The 14,728-nt window shown below is 38.6% G+C and overlaps 1 protein-coding gene across 1 annotated transcript in view; it reads right to left on the bottom strand.

Moving 5' to 3' along the window:
• PXDNL (peroxidasin like) overlaps positions 1–13,284 on the bottom strand; it is a 522,967-nt gene extending 509,683 nt beyond the window's left edge. Inside the window, exon 1 of the mRNA XM_045075802.1 lies at positions 10,050–13,284. Coding sequence (XP_044931737.1) covers positions 10,050–10,213 — 164 coding nt within the window. The 5' untranslated portion in view covers positions 10,214–13,284. The remainder of the gene's footprint in view (positions 1–10,049) is intronic.
• Positions 13,285–14,728: the final 1,444 nt, after the last annotated feature.

Genomic DNA, 14,728 nt, shown 5'->3' with positions numbered 1-14,728 from the left:
AAGCTTGGAATTTTAAAGGTCAGTGGGGTTGGCTGGGATAGAGCCCAGAAGGCAATGCCCTGCTTCTGGCGAGAAGACAGACAAACAGCTGGGGTGGGGCAGTGGGGTTACAGACAGCATGGAAAGAGTGAGGAACACCTGGGGCACATCGTGTTGAGACTATTCCCTCTTCTCAGAATGCATCCCTGAGAGGCAGCATGCATCAAGATGCCTCTTTGGGAACAAAGGAGCTGACTGACCCCATTTCCCTCCCCTGTCCCTCAGCATAAACACAGAACCACTGCAGAACAATGCCAACATTGGCTGCCTAACTTGCTTACACCAAACCCCACCAACTCTGTGCTCTGGCAGGACTGGCCTTCTCAGTCAAGCTTGCCTCAATCCCAGTATAGCAGGCCCCTCCCCTAGAAGACCAGCACAAGCCCCTGCACATACTACAGAAATACAATTATAAAATAATATTATGAAAATGTATATGTCAACAAATTAGACAAGATGGAAGAAATGGACAAATTCCTAGAAACATGTGATTTATTACAACTAAAACAGGAGGAAATAGAAAACTTGAACAGAATCATACCCAGCAAAGAAATTGAACCAGTGATCAAAAACTTCCAACAAACAAAAGTGCAGGGTCAGGTTGGCTTCCCAGGAGAATTCTACCAAACATTTAAAGAAGAGTTAGTACCCATTCTTCTTGAACTATTCCAAAAAATAGAAGAGAGAATAAAACTTCCAAACTCATTCTATGAGAATAGAATTACCCTGATACCAAAACCAGATAAAGACTCTACTAAAAAACAGATCCACAGGCCAACATCCCTAATGAACATGGGTGCAAAAATTCACAATAAAATACTAGCAAACCTAGCAAACTGAATCCAACAATATATTTTAAAAAATCAATCACCACGATCAAGTGGGATTTATTCCTGAGTTTCAAGTGTGGTTCAATATTTGCAAATTGATCAACATGATGCACTGCTCTAATAAAAGAAAGTTTAAGAACCATATGATCATTTCAATACTTGAAGAAAAAGCATCTGATGAATTATAACATCCATTCATGGGAAAAAAACAAAACCCTCAATAAAGTAGGTTTAGAGGGAACATACCTCAACATAATAAGGGCCATCTATGAAAAACCCACAGTTAATATCATCCTTAATTGGGAAGAACTGAGAGCTTTTCCTCTATGGTGAGGAACAAGACAGGGATGCCAACTCTCACCACTATCAGTTAACACAATACTGGAAGTCCTAGCAACAGCAATCAGACAAGAAAAATAAATAAAAGACATCCAAATCAGCAAGGAAGAAGTCAAGCTTTCACTATTTGAGATGATGTGATACTCTACACAGAAAACCTCAGAGACTCCACCAAAAAAGCTAGAACTGACACACAAATTCAGTAAACTCACAGGATACAAAATCAATGTACAGAAATCATTTACATTTCTATACACCAATAATGAAGTAGCAGAAAGAGAAATTAAGGAATTAATCCCACTTACAATTGCTCAAAAACAATGACACCTAGGAATAAATCAGCCAAAGAGGTGACAGACCTGTACTCTGAAAACTGTAAGACACAGATTAAAGAAATTGAAGATGACATGAAGGAATGGAAAAACGTTTCATGCTTATGGACTGGAAGAACAAATATTGGTAAAATGTCTATACTACCCAAAGCCACCTACACATTTAATGCAACCTCTATCAAAATACCAACAGCATTTTTCACAGAGCTGGCACAAACAATCCTAAAATTTGTATGGAGTGAAAAAGACCCCCAAATATCCAAAGCAACCTTGAAAATGAAAAGTAAAGTTGGAGACATTACAATTCTGGACTTCAGAGTCTAGAGTGCTGATCATTACACCACAAGGCCACAATTCTGGACTTCAAGTTATTTTACAAAGTTGCAGAGAGAAAAACAGTATGGTACTGGCACAAAAACAGACACATAGATCAACAGAATAGAATACAAAACCCAGAAATGAACTGACAACTGTATGGTCAAATAATCTTCACCAAAGAAGTAAGGAATATGCAACAGGAAAAAGATAGTCTCTTCAAAAAATGGTGTTGGGCAAACTGGACAGCAACATGCAAAAGAATGGACCACTTTCTTACACCAAGCACAAAAATAAATTCAAAATGGATTAAAGACCAACAAAACCCTAGAGAAGAACACAGGCAGTAACCTCTTTGACATTGACTGTATCAACTTCCTTCTAGATATGTCCCTTGAGCCAAGATAAACAAAAACAAAAATAAACTATTAGGGCTATACCAAAATAAAAAGCTTTCACACAGTGAAGGAAACAATCAACAAAACTGAAAGGCAACCTATGGAATGGGAGAAGATATTTGCAAATGACATATGTAATAAAAGGTTAGTAGCCAAAGTATATAAAGAACTTATAAAACTGAACACCCAAAAAAAGAATAATTTAATTTGAAAATGGGCAGAAGACATGAACATGTATTTTTGCAAAGAAGAATCCAGATGGCCAACAGACACAATGAAAAGATGCTCAACATCACTGATCTTCATGGAAATGAAAATCAAAACTACAATGAGATATCACCTCATACCTGTCAGAGTGGGTGAAACCAACAACACAAGGAACAACACATGTTGGTGAGGATCTTGAGAAAGGGGAACCCTCTCAGACTGGTTCAGCCACTCTGGAAAACAGTACATAGTTTCCTCAAATGGTTAAAAATACAACTACCCTACATTCCAACAATCATACTAGCAGGTATTAACCCGAGGAACACAAAAATACGAACTCAAGGAGAAACAGGCATCCCAATGTTTATAGCAGCATCATCTACAATAGCTAAATTATGGAAACAGCCCAAGTGTCCATCAACTGAGGAATGGATAAAGAAGATGTGGTATACAGAAAGAACGAAATATTATTCCGCCATAAAAAAGAATGAAATCTTGCCATTTGCAACAAAATGGATTTAGAGATTATTGTACTACATGAAATAAGTCAGAGAAAGACAAACACCATATGATTTCACTCATATGTGAAATTTAAGAAATAAAACAAAGAAGCAAAGGGAAAAAGAGAGAAAGGCAAAGCAAGAAACAGACTCTTAAATCTAGAGAAATAAACTGATGGTTACCATAGAGGTGGTGGCTGTAAGGATGGATGAAATAGGTGATAGAGATTAAGGAGTTCACTTTTTTGTGATAAGCACCTGGTATATTATGCAAATGTTGAATCACTGTATTGTACACCTGAAACTAATATTACACTCTATGTTAACAATGCTGAAATTTAAATAAAAACTAAAAAAAAAGCTTTAAAAAAAGAAGATCTGTCCTTTCTCTTGGAAACCATTTACACAAAGTATTATGGATACCTATCATATTATATAGATATAGCACTCTGCAACAACTGAGGTTAAAAGAGGACCTTCTGGTTCTGCCTTTTAGTTAAAATAAATGGGAGTTAGTAGACTTAGGAATTTTTTCACACTATCTTCAGCTGAAATGATGTTCATGTTTTCCTTTTTTCCATTTTAAAATCCAAACATAAAACTTTTTTTTTTCCTACTCGGATGAAGAATCACTGGGAGAGGAACGATACAGTGATCCAAACTGATCAGACAGAACAATAAAACAAGATGATTTTTAATCATAACTCAAGCACTGCATAGTCTGGAGTTAGACAATAAAACTGTTTATGTCATTTGCTGTGGCTACTCTGTTGCCTGAAAGAAAGGCAGAATATTTAGTTTAAATGTTTTCATGTTGCATTTGGAAAAGTCTCATGATTTGTATTTTGGTCAGATATGCTCAATTTCATGTAATAGCAAGAAGGATACTATGCCCTCCATGTATCTCAAGAAATAGCTTATTGTATCCCAGAGCAGAAAGGAACATACAGATTAAATAAAGAACATACCAGAATGTTTAAATTATATCAGTATCCTATTTGCTTTGGATAAACATTTTGATAACTTCAACCTGAGTCACTGCTAAGGACTGAATGCTTGATTCTCCTCCAAAGTCACGTGTTGAACACTTAATCCTCCTGTGGTGGTATTAGGAGGTGGGACCTTTGGGAAATAACTAGGTCTTAAGGGTAGAAGCCTCATGTTGGAATTAATGCCCTTAGAGAGATGGTCTCTCTCTCCACCATGTGAGGCAATGAGAAGGCAGCCATCTCACTGGACCAGGAAAAAAGCTTTCACCAGACACTGGATCTAGGACTTCCCAGCATACAGATCTCTGAGAAACAAATGTCTTTTAAATCACCCAGTCTATGGTATTTTGTTATAGCACCCTGAGCTGACTAACACAATCACCTTAAGTAAATTTAACAGTCAATTGAATAAAAGAACACTATAAAAATTATTTGTTGAAGATGCCACTGAAGCAATGGAGACATCTAGTTGCTCAACATTCACTGTCTCAACTTAATTTCTGTAGTTCTCACTATTACTATAATGTTTCTCTGTTTGGAGCCAGAAACATCAGACTCATTCTGAGCCTGGGCTAAGATATCTGCTGCAGCATGATGGCCTCCAGATGACTTGGCTCTGAGGTTTCTAGACTCTGTCCTGGTGTGTTTTCTCCCTTTCAGATAAGGTCCGCATCCTGCCTCATCTATCTAAACATCAAGCTCTCAGTTGGTTGCTTACATTCATCTGTTACAAACACCTCTCCTTGGAGCTGCAAGCTCCAACAAAAACATACCCTCTCTCTCCTCTTATATCTTAACTCCTCCTATGTGACTTCCGTCCCCTTTGTCTGCCATTCACACAAAACATTCCCCATCCTCTAAAAAATGAACAAAAACAACAAAATTCTTTCAACATTTTATTCTTCCAACAGCTCGAAGGCAAAATATGCACTCAGCTACCTCAACCTTTTCTGCCAGATTTGACTACCCTCTCCCTCTTGAAATACTAAGAGCACTCATTTCTGGTACTCCTACTACTTTGGTTGTTGTGTTCTCTGACTCCACTTCCTTTTGCCCCCAGGACCAGCACACAGCACAACTGCAGGGGGACACCATTCCCAGCACAGTGTGGAGTTGAGCAGTGTACAGACTTTACAAACCCAGCTGACCGTCCTGGCTCTTGCTTACATATGTGTTCCCTTGACTGTTGGGCTTTCCAGAGTTCTAGTCTATGCAGACTTTTCTTAGTCCACAAGGGCCTCCTTGGAAATCACATTTCCTCCCTTCCGCTGAATTAATGCACACTCTTACCCCAGTGACTTTCAAAATTGCATCCCTTTCCTCCCAAGCTTACTATATTCCTGAACCCCTATCCTCTCCACCCATTGCCCAAGTAACACTCAACAGATTTTCTCTGTCCTTCAGATTTTTTCCCTCTTTGTTACTTATTTTCACTATCTACATTACCCTATCAAGTTGACAAAACAGGACATTCACCATCCTTTCTTACTCCCTAAATGTCCTTCTTACATCAGACCTGTACTGTTATTAACTTTTTTATATATATGCACTAGCTCTCTAACTGAACAAGGACCTCAGCTTTGTGGCCTTATAACTATTCCCCCCAAAGCTGTTATTGTGCAATGCTTCCCTTAATCTCCCTTATAGAATCTATAATAGGGATTGACATGCAGGGTTCGGTAGAGAAAACACCATTCTCTTCCACTAATTAAATCAGCATATTTCATCTAAGTACAGGCTATTACTGTAGGATATCCTGAGTTTAGATTGCTTGGATTCTGGCATCACTACACAATTATTCATCCCTATGAGGGATACTGAGATGCCTATGAGGATACTGAGATGCAGAGATGGGGTTGCTAACACTTCCCTGGTGGAGGCCAAGTTCTGAAATCTGGAAAAGCAACCCTAATCCTTGCAATCTAGGCTTCTATTCCTATCAGACAAAGCTGCTTTCACTGTCCTCTCCACCATCCAACTGTAAGGTTGTCTTTCAGTGTCCAAGCTCCACTCTGCCGTACCTCGGTCACACCCCTCTGGGAAACATCCTACTGCTTTCCCTGTGTTGGCCAGTTCACTTTCTCCCCTTTGGTCGTGTGTTCCTGTCCCACGGCTCCACCCTAAACCCTCCTTAGTGCTTTAAAAAGGGGAGTGCTCAGCATCACAGATCTACATCTCCTGGTCCCCGTAACTACCTGCTGGGTTTCTTGAACTATTTGTCCCACGGGAGACCCCCAAATTAGTATGTCCAGATAGGATTCATTTATTCCCTAAACGAATTCTCCTGTAGGTTGGTTTGACTCCCAGGTATCAGAGGTGGGTCACAGCCCAGACTGCAATGCACAGCTGGTAGATTTTATCCCTCCACACCCTGGCCCTGCTCTCTCCTCACTGTTTCTCCATCCAAGATCCTCATATGGGCTCCATGAACACTCATCCTACCTTCTAGAACAGCCTCTTCCAGCTCCTGAGGACCAACCTGTCCTGAGTCATTAGGGTAGTGAGGCTGCATCGTGTTAGGCTCCCAAGACTGGGCATTTGCTGAAGTCGTGTACCCTGACTTATTAACTAGGCAATGAAATAGGAAATGCATTTCAACTTTTAGTTCCATTTCTCTCCCCAACTGGTCAATTAACTGGGGTAGGTTTGAATTCAGACATAGTTCTGCCAGTTCCCTCACGCTTCCCTTCAACCATGCCAAATGGGAAAGTGTCAAGGGAGTCCGGGCCTGCTCACGACTAAGTGATAACTCAAAGCCAGCAAGTTATGTCAGTTGCAAAAAAGTTATGAAAAATTCTGTTTCAAAGGTCAAAATAACCTCTGAGGGTTAAACTTAAGAAAAAAAAATCTAATTGTCTGATTTGATTGGAAACTGGAAAGAGCTGAAGGAATTCTATTTTTTCTTGAGCAACATGACATTTTTATCAGCTGGATAAATGTTTTCATGACTAACTTGTCATTTTCCCATTTGCCACCCAGCCTTCCTCCCAAGGTTGGTATATTTGGAGGGCAAAGTAAGCTCTGTCCATAAAGGAAATACCCTAATTAAATAGTTAAAACTTCACTCTCTACTTATTTGTAAATTTAAAACGGTACAAAATTTAAATTTAGGGGAAAATTTAAAAATTGGGGGAATTCTCAATCACTTTTTACATCTTTTCTGGTGGAACTGAGATGGTTTTTAGAGCCTGTTTAATCACAGTCCCTGAGTTCAACCAAGGCTCGGTTTTTCACTCCTGGGAATTCTAAGAACATCACATTTCTGAACTGGCAGCTGAGATTCTGGAGATACAACCTAATGACCTGGGGCTCAAGGAAAATCAACAAAAGCTACACAGGGCTTCTGATTATTGGACAGGTTCCTTGAAGTTCATTACTAGAAATTTTTTGTTTGCTAATCCAAATTCTGAAAGATCTGCTTTACTAAAACAGAGAGCATGAAGAGTGGGAGTTCCTAAAAGGCAGCAGCCTATTTGGTAAATGACCCAATGATATCTTTATAAATGGAATTAAAGATTGGGAGGAGTAGTTTTTTTCATTTTGCTAAACTTGAAACACCAACCATAATCAATCATAAGTATAGTGAAGTTTCCTTACCTATGGTTGAGAAAAGTATTTTCTGTATTAAAGTTAAAATTTTAAAAACATGTAAAGACAACTCAAGATAGCTATACTACTACTAATTAACATTTACTAAGCACTTTGGCTATGTTTATTTACATTGTTTCCATAGTTACGATGACAACACATATATATCTAAGTATGGTTTAACAAAAACTCTTGATGCTGCTGTTGGGGAGAAATTGGGCCAGGCCCCATGTGCCTTAGCTTCCAAAGGCTGGATTTTTTCTTTTCCAGAATTCTTATTTTAATGCAATTAGCAGTGTATTTTCATGATTGCTTGCTTGAAAAAAGTAATCCTATGTCAAAGATTTGAAGCCCAAAAGAAGTAGACTGCACCAACTTTTATAAGCTTTACATCTATTTCTTGACCTTTATACTATTTCTCTAATAGAGATCACAAATGGAAGGTCCTGGGATAAAAGTAACCTACAAATATGTGTGGCTGGGCCTGTGTGCTCTTGCCTTTCACATTAAAAAAAAAAAAAAAATTGATCCTCTAAGATTGAAAAGTTAGGGAATTTCATTTTTTACTTTCATATCTTCTTGAAAAATACAGCAAGCTCGTTAACAATAGGCCCAAATTCCCACAGGGCAGCAATGAGCTCAGGGGCTGGCCGGCCCTTGCTGCTGGCTCACCACTTCCTCCTCACAGTCCCCAGAGACCCAAGCTGAGGTTGGTTGCAGTCCATCACACTACTCATGAAGTGGTTTGTCCTCACCCACCCACTTCCTTCACATTACTTTACCAGCCAACTTCTGGGGTATTTGAGTTTGCAGCTCAAATTATATCCTTAACTGTAAACATAATAGCGAATGCTTCTACGGCTAAGTAGGGACAGATGCTATTTTAAGTATTTAACATGCATTAACTCATTTAATCTTCAGAATAACCCTAGATGATGAATACTATTAGCATCTCCATTTTATGGAAAAGGAAACAGACATCATGAAGCTGGGAACTCACCCAGGCAACACACATTTCATCTGTAGGGGTATCGGCAGGCCCAGTCTGGAACCTGAGAACCTAACCATTAGGACTTATTTCCACATGTAGTGGAAGGCTCTTCACAAGTACATCAATAGTGTCCGTTCAGTTCTGTCCAATATGTCTCAAAAAAGGTGTCTAATGAGTGCTAATTTCTTCTTTGAAACACCTAAACATCAAAATTTTAGGTCCAGATTGGAGCTTAAGTAGCTTTTTATTTTAAGTCTGTGGCACGTGATTAGACAAGCTGCCCCTTCTGTAAGGCTGTTACTCTGTCAGAAACTGCTACTCCAAAATGATACAGGGACAGCTACAATGCCAAAGGCCTCTCTGGTGCTGTGCAGATTGTGGAGCAGTCCCAGTTTCAAGAACCTGTCTTACTCCTTTTTAGAGTTAGACTTATTTTGATATTTGCAAGCATATGAAATAAGCAAAATGCTTAATAAAAATTACCATAAATATGTATGGCAAATATCGATCTTATTCTAAACAAGTACCAACCACTAACTTCAACTTTTCATTACCAAGCTAAATTCCTCATTTCATGATGATGACCAAAAGAACAACAGTGCTGATCTTCTTATCTCACATCTCAAAATCCCAGGAATGTTAAGCTATTTCACTCTGCTCAAGAATGGACTTGGAACTGTGAAAGTTCTCTTCCATGGACATGACATAATCTGCAAAAACTTCACCACAGAGAGGTGAACCCTTCAAATCGGTATGTCCTTTCAGTGTTTTGCCTTGTTTTGATCTAAGACTTAAAAATGATAATAAACAATTCACACTTCACACACACTATTTAATTTAATCCAAATGTTAACTCAATAATACAGGTTTATTATCCCCACCTTACTATAAGGATTTGAACCAAGGCCCATCTTATACTCGTATCATGGTTTATTCTACTATCCCACTACCAGCCCATAATGCCTCCTACATGCTGATTAAGTCACTGCTCCAGAAGGCTTCTAAGTACCCAGTGCTCTACTGGACAGGGTCTGCTTTGGAAAACCAACAGTCCTTCAAGGGCGCAAGGTTGACAGGATCACCCACCTGAGAGGCACACGCAATACAAAGCCCAATAATGAACATAAGAAATGCAAATCGCCAGCACACAATCAGTTGGAAGCACACTCCGAAGCTGAATTAGTTCTTTTCAAATGGGACAGACACATGCTGACCCAATTTTGGATTTTGGAAAGGATGAAAGGAATAATCTGACACTCTATGCAGGACTACTCTTAAGATAGAGTTGTAAATTCTTAGTAAGTTCTGGAAGGTGCTGGAAAATACAACTGCACCTCGTGCAAACATTTATTTCAACACATCATCGCTCCCATTTTCTAGTCTAACAAAGCAGGACCATTAATTCGTTTGAAACGTGAAAACCCTCTTCCAGTTACACAGCAGGGATTTAGGTGAAAAGCAGTGCTCAGTCTCAGTAGAGGGCAATGGGAAAGTGCTGAACGGGCATCTCTGGCAACTTACAGAACTGTGGTCTGATGCGGCACCTGAGGAACGTGATCCAGCATCAAGTGCACACAGCGAACGGTGCTCTTCAAGCAAAGGCACCGGCTAGGGCAGGGCAGCACTGGCAGGCACCAAACGACCAGGAGAAAGCAAGCGGTCCAGCAGGAGAGTCTGGACTCCATCGCTCCATTCGCTGCTGGAAGCCAAGAAGCAGGAGCAGCAGCCACGGTGGTGGCGACGGAAGCGGCGGCGGTGGCTGCTGCGGTGCGGAACCTGCCGTGCGGTGCGGGGCCGGCCTTGGGAGCCCCGGCTAGGCGCCGCTCCTGGGGGGAAACAGCCTCCGACCAATCCAGGAGCAGGGAGATCACATTACGGGGCGGAGGGCACCCGCCGCCTCCAGGGGGCGCTGGACTCTAGTCCGCGCAAAGGCCATTTCAGGAAACCAAAGCCCTCTATTCGGGCAGCATAATGCAAATATAAACTTTTCCAAAGTTGCTTCCATTTTACATGTTATGTAAGCGCTAGCCTCTTAGCCCCTAGCTGTCCTTTTTTCTCCCCCGGCTGTCCTTCTGAAGCGCAAGCTGGTTACTTAATGAATCGATGGAGAACAGCTTTTCTTTTTAGGCAGCAGTTATTACCAAATCCTAAAGGGCAGAGCTCTAATTAGTTGATCTGGGCTCACATTTTCCTTCCCGGCTCCAAAGCATGCTTTCAAAAAACGGTTTCCTTTCTTCCTATATATTCTACACCTCAAGCCCAAAGCATTTCACTCACGAAGATTCAAACAAGCTACTTCGATTTCTTCCTTTAGTATTTAAAGCTGTTATGTCTACATCATGAACTACTACACCACCATGCAGAGAAGACAAACTGATAGACAAACGTATGTGTAAAATAGAACAAGGTCGAGCCACCGCTGGGCTCAGTGGCAGCACCAATGGCTGAAGACACATTCTCTACCAGGTTTAATTAGCCACGGGTCACTGAGTTGAGTGGCCCGGAGGACACTGGCAAAGACAGACTTCAATAAATATGCTTTAAACGAGTTTTTTGGTTACTCTAAGCAGGTGTTTAGAAAAGGTTTATGGTTTTATCCTTAAAGACTAAATCCCTAAACTAGAACTTTAAAAAATGTAAAAGTGATAGAAAAACAAATTAAAATTTGGGATGGTACAATCTAGGCAACTCCCAGATGACCAGATTGGGAGACAGATCTAATGACTACAGATCTAGTTTTGTCAAAGCTTATCAACCTTATAAGGAAAAATAAATTTATTTTCCTTCTTTCCAGTAATTTTTCAGCCCTCTTACATTCTACAATGGGTGAATACTGCCCTCTTTTGGCAAAATGTTCAAACTTAAATATGTGGGGTTTTATTAATTAAAATGCACAGATCACAACAAAAAATACTATGAAGAATGATTTTAAAATAAACCAAGTATGCTTGACAATTGTTCATGTTTACTTTATTGTCTAAATATCAAAATAAACTTTAAAAAAAAGCTAATCTCTTCTTTTCAATTCCATGCCTTACAATTACTGTTTCTGCCAATGCTTGTGACTTGGATGGACAAGGCACACAAGTTTGCGCATTGCTTTCAGTTCAAAATGTATTAGCTTGTATTCATACAGTATTTTCTAGGAGAGACAACACACTCTCTACTGAGAAACCTAAGCTCCAATAAATGAGAAAATGCTACTGCTACTGATTACCTCCTGTGAATACAAGGTTAAGAACTATAAGGAAGGCAGAGAACCACATGAGTGACACAGCTACTACAGACTGTAGATTCTTTCCTCGAATGCCTCAGGACAACTTTCCTGCAGAAAAGTATATTATATATGTTAAGTATTATAAACATTTAAAAAAATGCATCAGGGTGCTAAGTTAAACATGTACACAAGAGTCCAAAACTGAAGAAAAAATGAGAACCTGGCAATGTAAGTAAACACTGAAGGCTGGTTCAGCTTGAAGAGTACTTGCTTAACCAAGTAAAATAGATAGATACCCAAGTATCAGGGTTACAGGAGGGAGAAAAAAAAAGCCTTTTCCTAAGTGGAGGGTCTTAACTGGAAAACCTGAATTTTCCTCAAGTTCATTAAGGATGAACTAGAAATCCACTTTACCTTGTCCCCATCCACCCAGAGAACACAAGGAAAACTGCCTCTTTCAAACTTGCTATGAAAAGGAAGGGAATAAAAAAAGTCTCCCTGGAGATGTAGTATCCCCAAATTAGCTTTTAAAGTAAAAATTTAAAAAGATACACTAGGCGACCAGCATCCCCCCCCCCCGCCTTCCAATGCTATAGGAGTATCAAACCAAATGGATTTTGAAGTAAAGGATAGATACAAATAGGTGTCCTACATAATCTTAAAGGTTTAAATCACCAGACAGACATAAGAAACCTAGAGTGTAGCATCACTGCATCAAAATACACAAAGGAAAAACTGGAAGAACTACAATGAACGGACACTCTCCCATCAAAGTGAGAGATTTTGCTGAAAATCACAAGAGCATACAAAAAAATGTTTAAAAGTATTAGATTCAAATACAATAAAAATTTGATTCAAATTACATTTACAGAATACTATACTGAAGAACAGAATATTCTTTCAAAGCACACCAAGCCATTTATTAAAAATGATTGTATCCGGGCAATAAAACAAGAAATAAGGTTCCTGTTCACCACTTCCACTGAACACCGTACTGGAGGTCCCAACAAAACATATCTGACCAAAAACAAAAACAAAATGAACAAAAACAAACACAAACAAACCCAAAGGAAAAAAAAAAAACATCTTTAGAAAGATGATTTGGTTGTCTATGTAGAAAATTTAGAGCAATCACAAGACAGTGGGATTTAAGTAATATATAAAAATCAATAATGGAGCAAAGTGTGATTTTAACAAATAATAAAACAGCATTGAAAAAAATGTAAAATATCTACACATAAACCAAAAGATGCTTCAAACAAAATTGCCTACCTTTATTAAGACATTTAATAAGATCTAAATAAAAAAGAGAAGTACCCTATTCATGGATTGGAGGACACTGCATCATATAAACATGTTCTCACACAAGTTGATCTATAAACTCAGTAATTCCAAGTGAAATCCCAAGAGGACTGTGTATATGAAGTCTGAGAAACTGATTCTAAAATGTGTTTCAAAGTCAAATGGTCCAAGAATAGCCAAGAAGGGACGCCTGGGTGGCTCTGTTGGTTAAGCAGCTGCCTTCGGCTCAGGTCATGATCCCAGCGTCCTGGGATCGAGTCCCACATCGGGCTCCTTGCTCCGCAGGGAGCCTGCTTCTCCCTTTGCCTCTGCCTTCCACTCTGTCTGCCTGTGCTCGCTCTCTCTCTCTGACAAATAAATAGCCAAGAAATTCCTGAAATTTAAATTGAAAGGACTTACTTACTAGATCAAGAATTATTATAAATCTATAGTAAATAAGACTGTGTAATTTTAGCACAGGAATCCAACAAATCTATTTCTAACAAAATAGAAAAGAAAACCTAGACACAAAGCAAAAAGATACATAAATTTATGACAGTTAATACTGCAGATCAGAGGAAGAAAATGAGACTTTTCAAAAAATGGTGTTGAAACAGTTGATCAACAAAGTAAGAAAAAAGAAATTATTATGAGGGTGGTGGGGTTATGGACATTGGGGAGCGTATGTGCTATGGTGAGTGCTGTGAAGTGTGTAAACCTGGTGATTCACAGACCCCTGGGGCTAATAATACATTATATGTTAATTTTTAAAAATTAAAAAATAGAATTAAAAATTAATATTATTTAATCAAATATTAATTAAATATTAATTAATAATTAATAAAATTAATTTTAAAGATTAATAAAAAGTATTGTTTCTCATTTTACTCAAAGATCAATAGCAAGTGTACTACAGACTTAAATGTGAACGACAAAAATCACAGAACTTTTGTAAGAAAATATAGGCTAATATTTTCATATTATTTTTCAAAATGTATTTTCAATATATTTTCATATCCAAAACTTCACACAACTGATATTGTGTGAAGATGAATCTAACAATTAAAATTGAAAAATCTAATTCAAGAAAGACACTACAAACAGAATGAGAACAGAAACCACAAACTAATGAAAGATTTTGGAATACACATAACTTACAATTGGTTAATAGCCAGGCTACAAAAGGAACCCTACAAGTCAATTTCTTTAAAAGAAACTAAGGAATAAAACATTTTCAAAAGAGTCTACTGGGAACTTTACAGAAAGGAAACTTAAAACCAAAAAAACACTCAAAAAGGTATAAAACCCCCTTAATAAGTAACAAAGCCCCTCTAACACTTCATACTACTAAATAGGCAAAATCACTATTAAATATAGGTTAGGTTAAACAGTAACTGGAACGTTTAAACTCTGTAGGAAGAAACACACTGTTAACACTATGTTGGGAAATAAATTTGCACCACCCGTGAAAGTGAATATAAACATATTCTATGATCTAGGAATTCTACACCTAGATGCACAATCTATGAAGAGTCTTGCACACATACAGTCACAAGACATGTTTAAGAATGTTGACAAGCAAAGTATCTGATGTAACAACAATGCCCATCAACAGTATAATGATTAATTAAACTGAGTCGTGGATACAACGTAACTATTTACAACACAGAGCAATCTCAGAAAAGGCAATATAAAGTGACAA

This window comes from Mustela putorius, unplaced genomic scaffold (assembly GCF_011764305.1).
Source record: "Mustela putorius furo isolate JIRA1106 unplaced genomic scaffold, ASM1176430v1.1 tig00000151_pilon_pilon_pilon, whole genome shotgun sequence".
NCBI lineage: Eukaryota > Metazoa > Chordata > Mammalia > Carnivora > Mustelidae > Mustela > Mustela putorius.
The sequence above is the reverse complement of the archived record's forward strand: the minus strand, read 5'-3'. Positions and strand labels throughout refer to the sequence as shown.